We start from the raw sequence: 18,399 nt of genomic DNA, 5'->3' as shown, positions 1-18,399 counted from the left end.
TTGGTACCGTTCTTATGCATAATGACATGAAACCATATAGGCATAGCGAATAAGTTGAGACTAATGAGAAGCAAACAAAAATAGTTACGTCCTATAACGCGGACTAATAGAGCAAATAGACATACAGAGTTCGTCCATAGAAAGCTGATTTGTTTGATTATTCTTCTATTTTTACAAATAATTCGTTGATAAAAGTGTTGTTGAAAAATATTGAAGAATGTCGGAAAGGTTTCGATTGTTTCGGATTTCTCTCAGTCGCCTCCCAGCTTAGACTAGAGTCCTAGAAGGACGAAACAGCTGTATGATGTAGCATCACTGACGAGTCCTAGAAGGACGAAACAGCTGTATGATGTAGCATCACTGACAAATCCCATAGGGACGAAATAGCTTGTAGTTTGGTTTATTGTTTGACTCACCCTATCTTATCTAATTTTTTATTTAAAGATGTTATTCACTCTTGTATCTTTTGTACAATCGATATTAATCACCGGAACAGTCGACCCTGTCGCTATCCCGTTCTCCTTCTACCACCTATACTTTTACTTATCCTTCTTTATTTACCCATTCAACTCACTTTACTATCTCATCTCGTCTGTTGAAGGTCGAAAGGCAGTGATAACGTATAAATTTCGTGAAATACATAGTGGATATAACACAGGCATATAGTTTATTTATCTTAATAAATTCATTACTATATGTTTACATGGATGTTGACTTTAATTTTAAGGCAAACTATTTTTCTTAAATTGCATGTGTATATCAATGGAGTAGATAGTATATATTGTTGATTGTTATTATTTGTTTATGATTCTCTCGGGAGGGAGATTAGTATGCTTGTATCAAACATGTTACCCCCTGAAAGTAAAGAATTATCACTATCCTTCAAAACAGAGGCATGAATCGAACGCACCCGTATCACTAAAAGAAATCCGAGATCATCCAATCGGTAGAATAAATTGCTGGAACGTTCTGGTAGGATAACTTTAGTTTTATTTGATAACAAATTACAAACAATTTTTTAAATATCCTCTAATGTCGGCATACTGCCAAAAGGATAGGTAACAAACGCCTATTATTCTGCAGTGTATGCTATATGAGTGAGCAGTTATGTAGAAAGCAGACATGTCAACTTGAGACTTTTGAATATTGTTACAACAAAATGACGAGGAAGTTTTGTGGGTTTTTTTTCTAAAAATGCTATTTTTTAGTTATAATTAAATACATTTATTGCTGCTACATTTACTACATTGTTGTGTAATGTTTTGTTCCTTATCATTGTTTGTGATTTATCATTGGTTTGGTATTTCAGTATAAGCTATTACGTGTCTGCATTTAGGACACAGTGCCACAACTAAGAAATTTGAGATTTAAGAGACAAGTACTTGACAAAAACAAAAACAAACAAAATAAGTGCAGTATATGTTAAGATAAAGCAGACTCGCATAGCTACATGTAAGTAGTGAAATTGATGAATATTAGAATTCTGATGCCAAGTCTGCAAACTTAAATGATACATTTGTAAAATTATATTTTTTGTGGGCTCAAATTTTACAGATTTGGAAAGAAACCATTTCATGGTCACTAAAGTTGACTTTATCTCAAAGTTAATACTTCAGAATTCTACAAACACTTACTTGAATAGTTAATTGACTATGAACATATGAATATTTTGGATAAAGAGTACCCACAAAGTCGATGGAAATTATATCCTCCATGATATTTGATGATTTTACAGAGGGCAGTTTCACACTATGAAAAGGTTGCACGTTCTTCAGGGCCACCTTGTGAGGAACAAGTTTATGTCCAGTCCTCAACAACAAGAGTGTTTTGCACCTGTTCAGAGTGCTAATGCAGCATGGAAGCAGTCAGTTGAACAGGTAATTTGATAAGTGGTGTAAAGTAGCCATTTCCAGGCTATATGATTACTAATAATCTTTGCACAGCATTAATGACCATAACCCCTAGAACTTGAAGGATGGCCATTCTAAGCAGTGATTACATTATCAGTGACATCAAATAATTATTTAATTTCTGGTTCTGGGTGTCAGTACAAGATTGTGGACAAATTGAATGATGTACATTTATTTGTCTGCAATAGGAGATATCGTGACCTGTTTGTAATGACGTTCTTTGCATCATTTGGAATATAAAAGATGTACACAGAAATGAAATCACTTTATGTTACCAATAATAAGTGTATCTAAGCTGAAAACTACCTACCTTTTATGCAAGAAAAGTTGTCATGATTGAGCAAACTACTGATAACTGAGTGCCTGGTGAATGTAAGGTTGACCCAGGAATATTGGATGAGTTGGGAGTACTGTTTGTGGGACCTTGATATCACCTGTAACGATCGGGGACATTATGTAAGTCATGAGTCAACTATTGATTTGTCACCTGTTATTGACGAGACTTTGATGTCACCTGTTATTTATGAGACCCTGATGTCGCCTGTTATTTATGAGACGATGATGTCACCTGTTATTTATAATACCCTGATGTTACCTGTTGCATGTGAGTCTCTGGTGTCACCTGTTATATATGCAGTGTTGCCAAATTGTTAGCCCATGAGTCTATAATATCACCTGTGATATATGTTGTACTCGATCTCCCATGATTCTACTAGTCTTTGATGCCATGCTCTTTTAGGTTTTCTTTTTTTTCAGTTACCATGGTAACTTGTTGTTTTGGTGCTCCCTAACCACTTCTTTGTCAATTTTGTAATCATTGTTTGTTTCAGCTTGGTGTAGAAATCAACGATCCTCCTGCTCAGCTTGAAACTGCCTTCAAAGCTCTTCTGACACTGGAGGCTGTAAAATTTCTTGATGAGTTGGTACGGGAGTTTCAGCATGCAGTGGACAAGGTAATATACATCAAAAAGTTTTACAGTCAGTAGTACAAACTATAATACATCACACAACTACATATAAGTTGTTCATCATCAGCTCGATATTGTTTTAGATTTATTTTTACAATTTCTGATACATGAAACATTTTACATTTCATTTTTACTTGTTTTTTTTTTAATGTTTTTTTTTCGTTCTCTCACCTCCTCCCCTACTTTTTTTTTGGTTTACAAAGAGTAAAGACTTGTATATTGGCCCCCTGGGCTTATTGAAGGATAAATAAGTTATATTGTATTTATACATAATGAAATGTGTGGATGTGAATGAAAATTTTTTCCAGTTTTCATATATCATATTTATGTGTTACCTCAATTACATCGCAATTTTGTATGCTCAATGATATAATTTTCGCAATAATAATTATCATCTATCTTCTGATTGGTAACAACGAAATACTTGGGAGGCGGTTTGAACAATTTTTAATACAACATACATTTAAACAAACTTTGATGATGAAAGTCAGTTTGTATGATTAGTGATTTCGTGGTCAGTAGGTCATTATTTATTTCTTTTGTTATTGGTGCTACGTGTATTTGTCTGATGATATCTTTGTGATTGCAATGTTCGTACTCGGAATTTCTTGAGAAAAAAGCGAAAGTGTAATGCACACAGAAAAAAGACCTGAAATACAGTATCTACTTTTATTTTGTGGATTTTGTTATTAAAAATGACCATTGAACTTTTGCATTCCAAATTTTACTGAAACAAAAAAAAAACAAGAAAACCTCAGTGATCTTTCACTGCTAATGATCTTGTTTGAAAAAGATGCTGATTCATCGCCAGTTGAAGAAGTTAAACCTGGACATTAATTGGAAGTTGCCTGATTTTCCCAAAGATGATCAAATTCGCCGGAGGAACTGGACTGTAGCTCCCATCCCACCGAGACTTCAATGTCGTCATGTAGACCTTGGGGATGTATCGCCAAGCAACATGGAACACTTTGAAGCTGCTTTGAAATCTACTGCTCAGGGAATACAGGTAGGGATTGTAGGAAATCTGTAAAATAGAACATTTAGTATTGTTAATGTAACTTGTCTTTTCAATTTGTCTTGGAGATATGAAATAAACTATCCAAATTTTTTAAAAAGAAAATGTTATTATTTTTACCTATTTTCTCACAAATTAAGTTTGATCAATTTCTAATAAAGGCTGTTTATAATATCTTGTCTTAGAGTTGATACACAATCCTGTTGACTAACTTAACAAGAAGTCCTTAAGTTAGTGATGAATGAGAGATATGCATTAGAAAGAGGACAAAAAAAGTTGTAGGAATTCCTGTGAACGTACTTTATTTAGTGCCATGAAATTTCAGCACAATATCACTTTTAGACAAAGTATAGCAATCAGGAATTTGCGCATTCACAATAACTGTTATTATAAACTATAAGCAGAGCAGGCAAGTAGTGCAGTCATGTTTTAGCATAAAAAATTCCTTGTGAAAAATCTAAAATACGATTGCCATTAAAATAAGTATACTGAGTATTGCTAAAGCAAAACATGTCCCCTACTGGCCCTCACAAGCTTTTACACTTACTTATTTGGAAAACAGAAATCAGTCTGTTCCTGATTTTAATGGAAAAATGCAATAAACAAGTGGAAAAGTCTCATCACCAATGTGTAATAATGTGGTGATTTTTAAGTGTGTGAAGTATTTATCAAAATCCTTACAGGAATGAAGTTGCTGGAACGTTGATAATTATTTTCTAAAAATAGTAATGGTGTCCTTGACCCAACAACAGTAAAACTCAAACTTGTCCAAGGTATTATGCATAGTTATTTGTATGTGTGGTTTGATAAAATTCCCATAAGAAATTAAACTGCGAGAGTGCTGAAAAAGAATTTCTAAAAAAAGTAATATTGGCCTTGACTCAACAACTCTGAAACTCAAACTTGTCCTAGATAATTTGATGCTTTGTAAGTGTGTGAAGTTTGATGAGAATGCCTCAGGGAATAAAGCTGCTAGAGTGCTGACGTTATCTCACAAGGTGACCTTGACTCTGACCCAATAACCCTGAAATTTGATCATTACCAAGTTATTGTGGTTCTGAATTTGGTTATGAAGTTTGATGAGAATCCTTCAAAGAATGAAGCCACTATAGTGCTGACAGTGTTTGTTACAGACAGACAAATTGAGAGAAAAACTATGGTTTCCCCTCTCCCTTCCCCATGTTTCACTAGTAGGGGACTAATAGGTACTTAAATTGGTTCTGCCCTAATATCACTTGTATTATGAATGAACATAACACAATACTTACCATCACTTCTATGATCTTCAGGTCTTGTTCCTGATCGCTGATTTATTGATGTTGAAGTCACATGATTTGTGAACTTTATTTGATTGGTTGACAGTCACCATTATATGAATGATGTAATAGATCCTCAGTTTCGACACTGTACACTGAGACATCTAATATACACCAAACACACTATAGGTGTCTCGAAATAAAAATATGTTACACAAAAGATATTCATCTTTCAACACAAAAACATGTTACATCAAACACTCAAGGTGTCTTAACACGAAGGAATGTTATGTCAAATAAACCGAGTGTCAGAGAATAAAAGTTTGTGAACACAAAACACATAGGGTGTCTCACAAATGAATGTTACACCAAACACGAAAGGTATCTGGCACAAATATATGGTACACCAAACACATAACATGTTTAATCACAAAAAAACATGGTACACAAAACGCATGGTGTCTCATCAGAGCGTATGTTACTCCAAACACACAAGGTGTCTCCTCAGAGTATGTCACACTAAACACACAAGGTTTCTCATCGCAGAGATATGTTATACCAATCACAGATATCTCATTGCAGAGATATGTTACAGAGGGTGTCCCAATACAGAGTGTGTCACACCAAGCACACAATGTGTCTCACCAGAGTATGTTACACCAAGCACACAATTTGTTTCATATAGTATGTTACACCAAACACACAAGGTGTCTCATCACAGAGTCTGTCACACCAAACACACAATGTGTCTCATATAATATGTCACACCAAGCACACAATTTGTCTCATATAGTATGTTACACCAAACACACAAGGTGTCTCATATAATATGTTACATCAAACACACAAGGTGTCTCATCACAAAGTATGTTACACCAAACACACAAGGTGTCTCATCATAGAGTATGTTACACAAAACACACAAGGTGTCTCATTACAGAATCTGTCACGACAAACACACAATGTGTCTCATCATAGGGTATGTTACACCAAACACACAATGTGTCTCATCACAGAGTCTGTTACACCAAACACACATGGTGTCTCATCACAGAATCTGTTACACTAAACATGCAAGATGTCTCATCACAGAGTCTGTTACACCAAACACACATGGTGTCTCATCACAGAGTCTGTTACACCAAACACACATGGTGTCTCTTCACAGAGTCTGTTACACCAAACACACATGGTGTCTCATCACAGAGTCTGTTACACCAAACACACATGGTGTCTCATCACAGAGTCTGTTACACCAAACACACATGGTGTCTCTTCACAGAGTCTGTTACACCAAACACACATGGTGTCTCATCACAGAGTCTGTTACACCAAACACACATGGTGTCTCATCACAGAGTCTGTTACACCAAACACACTTGGTGTCTCATCACAGAGTCTGTTACACCAATCACACACAGTGTCTGATCACAGAGTCTGTTACACCAATCACACACAGTGTCTGATCACCAAAAGCCATGTATGCACAAATTTTCAAGTTGTCTCATCACAAAATCATGCTTAATTAAACATACAGGGTGTCTTATCACAAAAGCATTGTACACCAAACACACAAGGTCTCTCAAAAATGCATTTTACACGTGACATTAGGTTGAAGGAAACATATACTGAGACAGGTAACAATAGGTTGACAGGAACATACAGATACAGGTGACATTAGGTTGACTGTGAGAAAGGTGATTTAAGGTTGACTGAAACATGTAGTGAAACAGGTGATTTAAGGTTGAAATATATAGTGAGACTAGTGACATTAGATTGACAGAAACATATTGTGAGAAAGGTGATGCTGGGGTGACTGAAACATAGTGAGGTGATATATGGTTGAATGAAACATATAGTGAGACAGGTGATGTATAGTGGAATAAAACATATAGTGAGACTGTTGATATATGGTGGAATGAAACATACAGTAAGACTGGTGATATAATGTTGAAATATTTAGTGATACCAGTGACATTAGATTGACAGAAACATATTGTGAGAAAGGTGATGCAGGGTTGACTGAAGCATATGAGACAGGTGATATATGGTTGAATGAAATATGTACTGAGACAGGTGACATTAGTTTGACTGAAACATATAGTGAGACTGGTGACATTAGTTTGACTAAAACATATAGTGAGACAGGTGATATTAGAACTACTGAAATATTATTTCTTACTGTTGGTTTCACCATATAATTGTTCTGTTTTATTCTTGGTGTTTCGTCTGTTCTGGTTTGAAAAATGATTGTTTCTTTTTATTTTTAAATTTCCTTGGCAAATTAAATTTATTTACTAGAAATCTTCTATAACTAGATTATTGTTGTCAATAGTTTAATTATTTTAGAAGACTTCCAGAAGACTGAATTTCTGTTAATATGTATAGCAGGATAACTTTTAGTGTATCATGGGAAATTTTTTGCACGGTGCAATTTTTGAAAAATTCCTAAAATGTTCCTTTTGCAATTTCATCTTTTGAAGACTTTTTATGTATACCAGTGTAGATTATATCAAGAACTGGAGACCTAACTGACCAGTCAGTCAAAACTAGATAAGAGAATTACATATCAACTATTACTTGATGAGTATAGAAATATTCATGACTAAAATGTGTTGTCATGTGCATGTAGGTATGTCCACAGTAAAATGATAAAAACATGCAAATTTTGCAATTTTAATTTTTCTCTTATTTTTTCTTCTTTTTTTCTTGCGATTTTGAAGAGTTCCTTAAATTTGCAAAATTAGAAATGCCCAAAAACTTTGATATACAGTATTTAGCAGGAATGAGCAATGGTTTGATCCTAATAATTTAAAAGAATATAAGACACATGTAAATTTCATCTACGATATTAAGTGTTGCTAAAGACAAGAAGCCAATGCCGTTGTATTAATTTTTTCAAGGTTATTTACAATTGTTTGGCATGAATTAAATGGTACATGATTCAGAGTAATACTTATATTTATAAACATAAATCTTTATCCAACTATGTTCAGTTAATCTGGTGTTTGACAGATCAATCAGAATCACATAATTATAACTTGATATCTGGAGCAATATAAGAGAAAATCAGAAATGTGCAAATTTTTTATTTCAAATTCATTTAATTGATCTCATTTTAATGAAATTTGATTTTTTTTTACTTTTTCAATAACAGCTAGCTATATAGTATAACATAATGTCTTTGATAATTTTTTCAATGCCAATGTGTTTGAGTGTTGCATACATATATACTTATCTTACCAAATGCTTGGATGTGATGTCATTGTCAAGGCAGCCAAGTGACCACTGTGGGCAGGCACTGAAAAATGATGTTATTCAGACAGCCCTGGGTGATGCGAAATGTTCATTGGAATATTTATCACCAATGACCATCTTACAAAACCTCAGTGCCATCCTTATCAAAGGTTTTGTCACTGTGCTGCCATCTCCATGTCTCTGTAACAAGTTAAACATATTTCCAGTAGATTAATGTGTCTTACATATAAAATAGAAAGGATATTTTCTCTTATGTAAAGATTCATAAGTATAACCAGTATCATCCTACAGAAAGACATGCTGTAAAGTCTATCATTGTGAAATACCTGTGTATCACAGACTGAAGTTTGTAATACCTGTCTATAAAGGACAACTGTGTATCACAGACTGAGATCTGTAATACCTGTCTATAAAGGACAACTGTGTATCACAGACTGAGGTCTGTAACACCTGTCTATAAAGGACAACTGTGTATCACAGACTGAGGTCTGTAATACCTGTCTATAAAGGACAACTGTGTATCAAAGCCTGAAGTCTGTAATACCTGCCTGTAAAGGACAACTGTGTATCACAGCCTGAAGTCTGTAATACCTGTCTATAAAGGACAACTGTGTATCACAGACTGAGGTCTGTAATACCTGTCTATCTAGGACACCTTTGTATCACAGACTGAGGTCTGTAATACCTGTCTATAAAGGACAACTGTGTATCACAGACTGAGGTCTGTAATACCTGTCTATAAAGGACAACTGTGTATCACAGACTGAGGTCTGTAATACCTGTCTATAAAGGACAACTGTTTATCACAGATGGAGGTCAATAATATCTGTCTGTAAAGGACACCAGTGTATCACAGACTCGGATCTGAAAAAGCTGTCTATAAAGGACATTTGTATCACAGACACAGGCCTATAATACCTGTCTATAAAGGACACAAGTATATCACAGGCTCATGTGTAGAATACCTTTCTATATAGGACACCAGTGTATCACTGACTCCGGTCTATAAAAGACCTGACTATAGAGTAGTGAACCTCCATCTTTCTCAATTCCTACATATCTCTATCACAGAAAAAGCGCATGTTATTTTGATAATATCTGCGTTTAGCTCTGTATTCGACTGCTATACCCATCAATAAGGTAACCAGAAAGAAGTGGAATTTTAAGCCTTGTAAATATAGACCAAATTCCTCTCTCATTCCTTATGATGTCCAAAACCAGGTCAAAATGGTAGAGGTTAAGTCAGAACACCATCAAAATGATTATTAATGATCTGTAAGTATTGGTAATGAATAACTTATCTTAGTTTAAATCAAGTTAAAATCGAAATTGAAAACAGAAATTGTAGAAAATTCAGATAGATAAACTGAAATGTCTTGTTATGATATTGTATGTGTTTACTGAGAAACTGTTTATATTGCCATAACACACAATAAATGTTGTGTGTGTGCTAGCAAATACTTGTTATTGACTGATGGAAATTTTTATAATATAGCAAATCCATACTTATATAGAACAGAAAATAAAAAGTTTACTACAAATATATTTACTTTTTATCGAAGAAAAAAGGTTTTCTTGTTTTCATATAAAAACATGTGATTGTAAATAGATGCATGGAATTTAATAAGTACTGTAGCATATTATTCGAGAAATGAGGAAAGGTTTCATATACTGCAAAATAATTCATCTTCATTAGGAATTTATTGTTGTTGTTTTCGTGGGTACTCTTAATCCGCAAATATTTTTTTAACAAAATAATTTACAAATAATCATCGTTGACATAGATTATAGTACTAGCAGATTTCATGAGCGTGATTAAACTACAAAATAGTGTACCAATGAAAATATGTATTTTTGGAAAACCAGGAAATTCAACCCCCATGAAAACATAGGATACAGAAATGGTTAACATCATAAAACTGAAGAAGACATAGAGTCATAAAACTCAGTCTTAACAACAAAATACATGATAGTTTAAATTATATACAAGTGAAATTTCTTGTCAATTATCACAGCAGTTGTAGTTAGGTGAAATAGTTTGACTTACCATGTAATGGTGTTGACTTTGATGTCCTGCCCACAGCACTGTGATTCAGAGGATAAGAGTGGCCTCCCTTTATAGCTAGCATCCTGTCACATGGTTGATCACACCTTCTCCCAGCGTTAGATTTCCCACGATGGTAACTGGATGAAAAACAAGTCATCACCACAGCAATTAGAAAAGCTGTGAAAAGTCTCATTCACCTGCCATTTGGCATTTACATCAGCTCTTATCAATATTGATTTTCAGTAAATTATGAAAATTTCTTCTAGGGAAAAAATTACTTGGTTCAGGTTTGGTACCCATCTCATCATTTCAGCAATGATTATTATTTTGGGGGGGGGGGGGGGGGGTGTTGAAATATATATATATCAATATAAACACATTTGATATAGATATCACTTTGTCTAGAACAGTGTGAACAGGATATTTCATGAACTCCTTAAAGCCCCAATATATATCTAGAACAGTGCTTGTGTACAGGATATTTCATGAACTCCTTAAAGCCCCAATATATATCTAGAACAGTGCTTGTGTACAGGATATTTCATGAACTCCTTTAAGCCCCAATACATATCTAGAACAGTGCTTGTGTACAGGATATTTCATGAACTCCTTAAAGCCCCAATATATATCTAGAACAGTGTTTGTGTACAGGATATTTCATGAACTCCTTAAAGCCCCAATATATATCTAGAACAGTGCTTGTGTACAGGATATTTCGTTAACTCCTTAAAGCCCCAATATATATGTAGAACAGTGCTTGTGTACAGGCTATTTCATGAACTCCTTAAAGCCCCAATATATATCTAGAACAGTGCTTGTGTACAGGATATTTCGTTAACTCCTTAAAGCCCCAATATATATCTAGAACAGTGCTTGTGTACAGGATATTTCATGAACTCCTTAAAGCCCCAATATATATCTAGAACAGTGCTTGTGTACAGGATATTTCATGAACTCCTTTAAGCCCCAATATATATCTAGAACAGTGCTTGTGTACAGGATATTTCATGAACTCCTTAAAGCCCCAATATATATCTAGAACAGTGCTTGTGTACAGGATATTTCATGAACTCCTTAAAGCCCCAATATATATCTAGAACAGTGCTTGTGTACAGGATATTTCATGAACTCCTTAAAGCCCCAATATATATCTAGAACAGTGCTTGTGTACAGGATATTTCGTTAACTCCTTAAAGCCCCAATATATATCTAGAACAGTGCTTGTGTACAGGATATTTCATGAACTCCTTAAAGCCCCAATATATATCTAGAACAGTGCTTGTGTACAGGATATTTCATGAACTCCTTAAAGCCCCAATATATATCTAGAACAGTGCTTGTGTACAGGATATTTCATGAACTCCTTAAAGCCCCAATATATATCTAGAACTGTGTTTGAGTGCTGGATATTTCATGAACTCCTTAAAGCCACAACTATATATCCTTAAAGCCACAATATATATCTAGAACAGTGCTTGTGTACAGGATATTTCATGAACTCCTTAAAGCCACAATATATATCTAGAACAGTGCTAGTGTACAGGATATTTCATGAACTCCTTAAAGCCACAATATATATCTAGAACAGTGCTTGTGTACAGGATATTTCATGAACTCCTTAAAGCCCCAATATATATCTAGAACAGTGTTTGTGTACAGGATATTTCATGAACTCCTTAAAGCCCCAATATATATCTAGAACAGTGCTTGTGTACAGGATATTTCATGAACTCCTTAAAGCCCCAATATATATCTAGAACTGTGTTTGAGTGCTGGATATTTCGTTAACTCCTTAAAGCCACAATATATATCTAGAACAGTGCTTGTGTACAGGATATTTCATGAACTCCTTAAAGCCACAATATATATCTAGAACAGTGCTAGTGTACAGGATATTTCATGAACTCCTTAAAGCCACAATATATATCTAGAACAGTGCTAGTGTACAGGATATTTCATGAACTCCTTAAAGCCACAATATATATCTAGAACAGTGCTAGTGTACAGGATATTTCATGAACTCCTTAAAGCCCCAATATATATCTAGAACAGTGCTAGTGTATATTTCATGAACTCCTTAAAGCCCCAATATATATCTAGAACAGTGCTTGTGTACAGGATATTTCATGAACTCCTTAAAGCCCCAATATATATCTAGAACAGTGTTTGTGTACAGGATATTTCATGAACTCCTTAAAGCCACAATATATATCTAGAACAGTGTTTGTGTACAGGATATTTCATGAACTCCTTAAAGCCACAATATATATCTAGAACAGTGTTTGTGTACAGGATATTTCATGAACTCCTTAAAGCCCCAATATATATCTAGAACAGTGTTTGTGTACAGGATATTTCATGAACTCCTTAAAGCCCCAATATATATCTAGAACAGTGTTTGTGTACAGGATATTTCATGAACTCCTTAAAGCCCCAATATATATCTAGAACAGTGTTTGTGTACAGGATATTTCATGAACTCCTTAAAGCCCCAATATATATCTAGAACAGTGTTTGTGTACAGGATATTTCATGAACTCCTTAAAGCCCCAATATATATCTAGAACAGTGCTTGTGTACAGGATATTTCATGCCCCAATATATATTAAAGCCCCAATATATATCTAGAACAGTGCTTGTGTACAGGATATTCCATGAACTCCTTAAAGCCCCAATATATATCTAGAACAGTGCTTGTGTACAGGATATTACATGAACTCCTTAAAGCCCCAATATATATCTAGAACAGTGCTTGTGTACAGGATATTTCATTCCTTAAAGCCCCAATATATATCTAGAACAGTGCTTGTGTACAGGATATTTCATGAACTCCTTAAAGCCACAATATATATCTAGAACAGTGCTAGTGTACAGGATATTTCATGAACTCCTTAAAGCCCCAATATATATCTAGAACAGTGTTTGTGTACAGGATATTTCATGAACTCCTTAAAGCCCCAATATATATCTAGAACAGTGTTTGTGTACAGGATATTTCATGAACTCCTTAAAGCCCCAATATATATCTAGAACAGTGTTTGTGTACAGGATATTTCATGAACTCCTTAAAGCCACAATATATATCTAGAACAGTGTTTGTGTACAGGATATTTCATGAACTCCTTAAAGCCCCAATATATATCTAGAACAGTGTTTGTGTACAGGATATTTCATGAACTCCTTAAAGCCCCAATATATATCTAGAACAGTGTTTGTGTACAGGATATTTCATGAACTCCTTAAAGCCCCAATATATATCTAGAACAGTGTTTGTGTACAGGATATTTCATGAACTCCTTAAAGCCCCAATATATATCTAGAACAGTGTTTGTGTACAGGATATTTCATGAACTCCTTAAAGCCCCAATATATATCTAGAACAGTGTTTGTGTACAGGATATTTCATGAACTCCTTAAAGCCCCAATATATATCTAGAACAGTGTTTGTGTACAGGATATTTCATGAACTCCTTAAAGCCCCAATATATATCCAGTGTTTGTGTACAGGATATTCCAATATATATATAGAACAGTGTTTGTGTACAGGATATTTCATGAACTCCTTAAAGCCCCAATATATATCTAGAACAGTGTTTGTGTACAGGATATTTCATGAACTCCTTAAAGCCCCAATATATATCTAGAACAGTGTTTGTGTACAGGATATTTCATGAACTCCTTAAAGCCCCAATATATATCTAGAACAGTGCTTGTGTACAGGATATTCCATGAACTCCTTAAAGCCCCAATATATATCTAGAACAGTGTTTGTGTACAGGATATTTCATGAACTCCTTAAAGCCACAATATATATCTAGAACAGTGCTTGTGTACAGGATATTTCATGAACTCCTTAAAGCCCCAATATATATCTAGAACAGTGTTTGTGTACAGGATATTTCATGAACTCCTTAAAGCCACAATATATATCTAGAACAGTGCTAGTGTACAGGATATTTTATGAACTCCTTAAAGCCCCAATATATATCTAGAACAGTGCTTGTGTACAGGATATTCCATGAACTCCTTAAAGCCCCAATATATATCTAGAACAGTGCTTGTGTACAGGATATTCCATGAACTCCTTAAAGCCCCAATATATATCTAGAACAGTGTTTGTGTACAGGATATTTCATGAACTCCTTAAAGCCCCAATATATATCTAGAACAGTGCTTGTGTACAGGATATTCCATGAACTCCTTAAAGCCCCAATATATATCTAGAACAGTGTTTGTGTACAGGATATTTCATGAACTCCTTAAAGCCACAATATATGTCTAGAACAGTGCTTGTGTACAGGATATTTCATGAACTCCTTAAAGCCCCAATATATGCTACTTTCATTAAAAAAAGAGAAATGTAATCTGTATTGTTATAACAGAATTAGCTTATTTGTGATAACTCAAGACATTAAGACAAAAGCTGTTTACATTCACTTTCTATAAACATACCTCCATTTACAATCTTTGTTGAACCAAAGTCAGAAAATATTAGACATTTCAGTGATAGGTTTGTGCTTACTATAAGCTTTCAACTTTTCAATTTTATTTGCATATTCTCTTTACAATGGTTATATACAGAGAAAACATGTATACAACATTCAACGAATTGTAAAGGACAAATCATAAGACTTTCTTAAACAAAATTTTTGTAAACTTTCACAGGTTTCGTAAGATTTTGATGTTTGTAGTATTCATAAGACACAAAAACTTAATGATATTTGGATGGGTATAATAATATTTTCTTAAATATCATTTTTTCTTTCATTAGTCAAGAATGGACATACTAACAAATAATGGAATTCATCACCTATTTCTTGTGTATCACAATACGGACCTAATCTATTTTGTTGTTCCACCTCATTCCTACTGCCAGTTTCGACTATCAATTTATGATTATTTGTTCTGAACTTACAAAATAGTATTCTTTCTTTATCCACAATAATTCAAAATATTTTTCAAAATTAAAATCATTTTTATAGATTCTATAACATACAGATTTTGAAGAAATAAAAACATCATTATTCCATTTTTGCAAAAATTAGTTAGTTTAATCCATTGTGAGTTCAAATTTCCCTGTAATTGGGAATTTCAAATGTACATCAATCCACATTCATTTAAAATATTTTGTATAAAACTAACATACGGAACTGCTTTATTTTCATTAACAAAAACATGAGACAACATATTATGCATTACAAAATTGAGTTTGGTATGTCTAGCCAATAACATATGTGACCAGTAACTTATCATTCTATTTTTTTTTTTCAATTAAAAGTGAGTTTGTACCCAGTTCCCGAAAAACCTTGTAATTTGATGTATTTTTTTAAAACCCATTGGTAACTTATAAAATTTTAATTTTCAATATTCTGAATATTCGTGAAACCCCAGATTTCGCAGCCACATATCAGAATTGGTTTTACAATTTTATCAAAGAGATCAAACATGCGTTTAACAGACAAATTCAATTTGCTACCTTTTTCAAAAATGCATTCTATTACTAGTACTACATTTCCATAGGTAAAAACGTTTCTATTGACAAATCTACCTTTGTGAAATACCATACATTTTGTTTTTTCAATATTGATTTTTAATTGCCATCACTTACAATATTCACTAAAACATCAAGCTGATTTTGTAAATCATTAAGATCATCTGAGAACGATATTATGTCATCTGTATATAGCAAAATAAAAGGTTTAATAAATACATTGAGATCATGTTCAAACTGACTTTTTAGGCATTTAGTTCCTTTAACATTATGTTCAGACAAAAAAATCTTCAACATCATTTAGGTATAAACTAAAGAGAAAAGGAGACACTAAGTTTTCCCCTTGCCTCAGTCAAATATTACATGGGAAAAAACTTGATTCTACACCATTTACCTAATACTGTTTTCTTCGGAATACCTTTGGAGTCTTTCATTTAATATCCCAGTAAATAATTTTCCGAAACAGCTAACAATTGTAATAGGTTTTTGTATCATTGACTGAACCTTTGGAATAATACAACCTGTGAGCCATTGTTCAGGTAGCTTGCCACTGTCAAAAATAACATTAAATAACATAACATATAGATCTATCATTTTAGGAGACGAATGCTTTATATACTCATTTAAGATATTATCATCCGAGCCTACTTGATTTGTTTTCAACAGTCTAATAGCTCTATCAACTTCCTCTTTACTTATAGCATTATTTATTACCTCATTGAAACCATCTACATTTAAAATAATATGCTCATCCACATCATTATCATCCACATCATTATCATCTGTTTCATTAAATTCTTTAAAATAATTGAAAACCATATCCATGGAAATTTGTGCTTTTGATTTTTTATTTACACAACTATTCAACAATTTCCAATAATCTTTTGATTTACCACTTTTTCATTTATTAAATTTCGACCTCATGTGGCATCTATAAGAATAAATACATTTACTCATAGTTCTTTTGTATGATTCTTCAGACGTTTTATATTTGTTAAAGAAAAAGTCATTTTTATGACGTCGATATTGACTCTTATTAGTTGATTTTTTTTTGTTGCTTTGTATCATTCTCTATTAAACCAGGGTTTGACTTCTCTTTATGTTTACCTGAACAAAAGTTATCACCACTGTGTTCATAGTATTAATTTGTTATTCATGTAATAAACCAAAATATTACTCATGATCACTTCCTATTTGTCGAACAACTAGCTATTTTGGGGTTAATTTCAAGTTAATGCTTTCATTCATAACTTTGAATCAAATAAATATAATTATGTGCCATAGGATGTAATATAGTGGAGCCTTTGTATTCAATTGTATTCTACTGTATACTAGTTCTGTATAGATTTTATTTTTACCTTATTGTTTGATTTATATTGTTGCCAAACTCTATGCCTGATGCCTGATCCCTTTGCTTCAATTGTTTATATTGAGCAATAAAATTTGTTGAAATAGAACAAAAGTTATCTATAGTATTAATTTGTCATGTACCCAAAGTAGCCTTAGCGGCATTTACCAATACATTACCAAACTCTGCTACTAAGTTATCAACGTCTAAATTGTGATTATCAGGATCCTCACCAATGACTCTTATAATGTCGTGTATCTTCTCAATATCAAGGTTATTGGTATTTTCGTATTATCCCACTTATTGATCAGTTCTTTGGGTTGGAAGTTATATGTATCAATTGACTGACCGTCGATCGGATGGGCTTTAGTATGAATGGTGATGGGCATCCAAGTATAAGAAGCTAATGTCTAAAACTTCAAAGTCATCAACAAATTAGAATAGATTTGATGAGCATAGTCAACTACACTTGTGATTTTGCAAGTAAACTTGCCAGAACTTTTATCGCTGCCAACTCGACCATTACATATATACAAATCACTAAACTTACACATATTGATTAGTCGATTTCCAAATTTATTCTTCCGTTCATCTTTACTACTTCTAATTTTTGCAATGTTATACATATCAAAGAAGTTGATGTTAAAAATTTCCTGCAATATATGATTTGTCAAATCTTTCCTTTCATGTATTTCACTGATATCTACAAATGCATGTATATGCTCTATTCAGACAACAAAACAAGTTCCTGAATGACTTTAAAACAGTATTCTACATGTGATATAACATCAGCGTACAGCACATGCAACATCACACTTGTAAACATGCCTACTACACCTGTACATTTGAGTATGCATATTGGTCACATGGTTTATTTGTGGTTGTCTTCAGAAATTTCTAACAAAATCCAAAGTCTAACAATTATTTACTGTATAGATGGTAATATTAGTGGAGGGTTCGATTTTGCTACATTAATAGATATTAAAGATAACAAGAAATTAAGTTCCAATCAAACACAGAATTAAAAACCTGTGGCCTGGACAACCTCGAAATATAAAGCAGTAGTATGTGCAATATACAGTACATGAATATCAAAATTTGTCAAT

The 18,399-nt window shown here is 33.4% G+C and overlaps 1 protein-coding gene across 1 annotated transcript in view; it reads left to right on the top strand.

Annotated features, from left to right (window-relative positions):
• Window positions 1–1,032: 1,032 nt before the first annotated feature.
• LOC132545186 (uncharacterized) overlaps window positions 1,033–18,399 on the top strand; it is a 46,774-nt gene continuing 29,407 nt past the window's right edge. Inside the window, exons 1-4 of the mRNA XM_060208863.1 lie at window positions 1,033–1,058; window positions 1,736–1,877; window positions 2,741–2,863; window positions 3,672–3,884. Coding sequence (XP_060064846.1) covers window positions 1,033–1,058; window positions 1,736–1,877; window positions 2,741–2,863; window positions 3,672–3,884 — 504 coding nt within the window. The remainder of the gene's footprint in view (window positions 1,059–1,735; window positions 1,878–2,740; window positions 2,864–3,671; window positions 3,885–18,399) is intronic.

This window comes from Ylistrum balloti, unplaced genomic scaffold (genome assembly GCF_031769215.1).
Source record: "Ylistrum balloti isolate Yb309-2 unplaced genomic scaffold, AGI_CSIRO_Ybal_v1 Utg369830, whole genome shotgun sequence".
NCBI classification, from domain to species: Eukaryota; Metazoa; Mollusca; class Bivalvia; order Pectinida; family Pectinidae; genus Ylistrum; species Ylistrum balloti.
The sequence above is the reverse complement of the archived record's forward strand: the minus strand, read 5'-3'. Positions and strand labels throughout refer to the sequence as shown.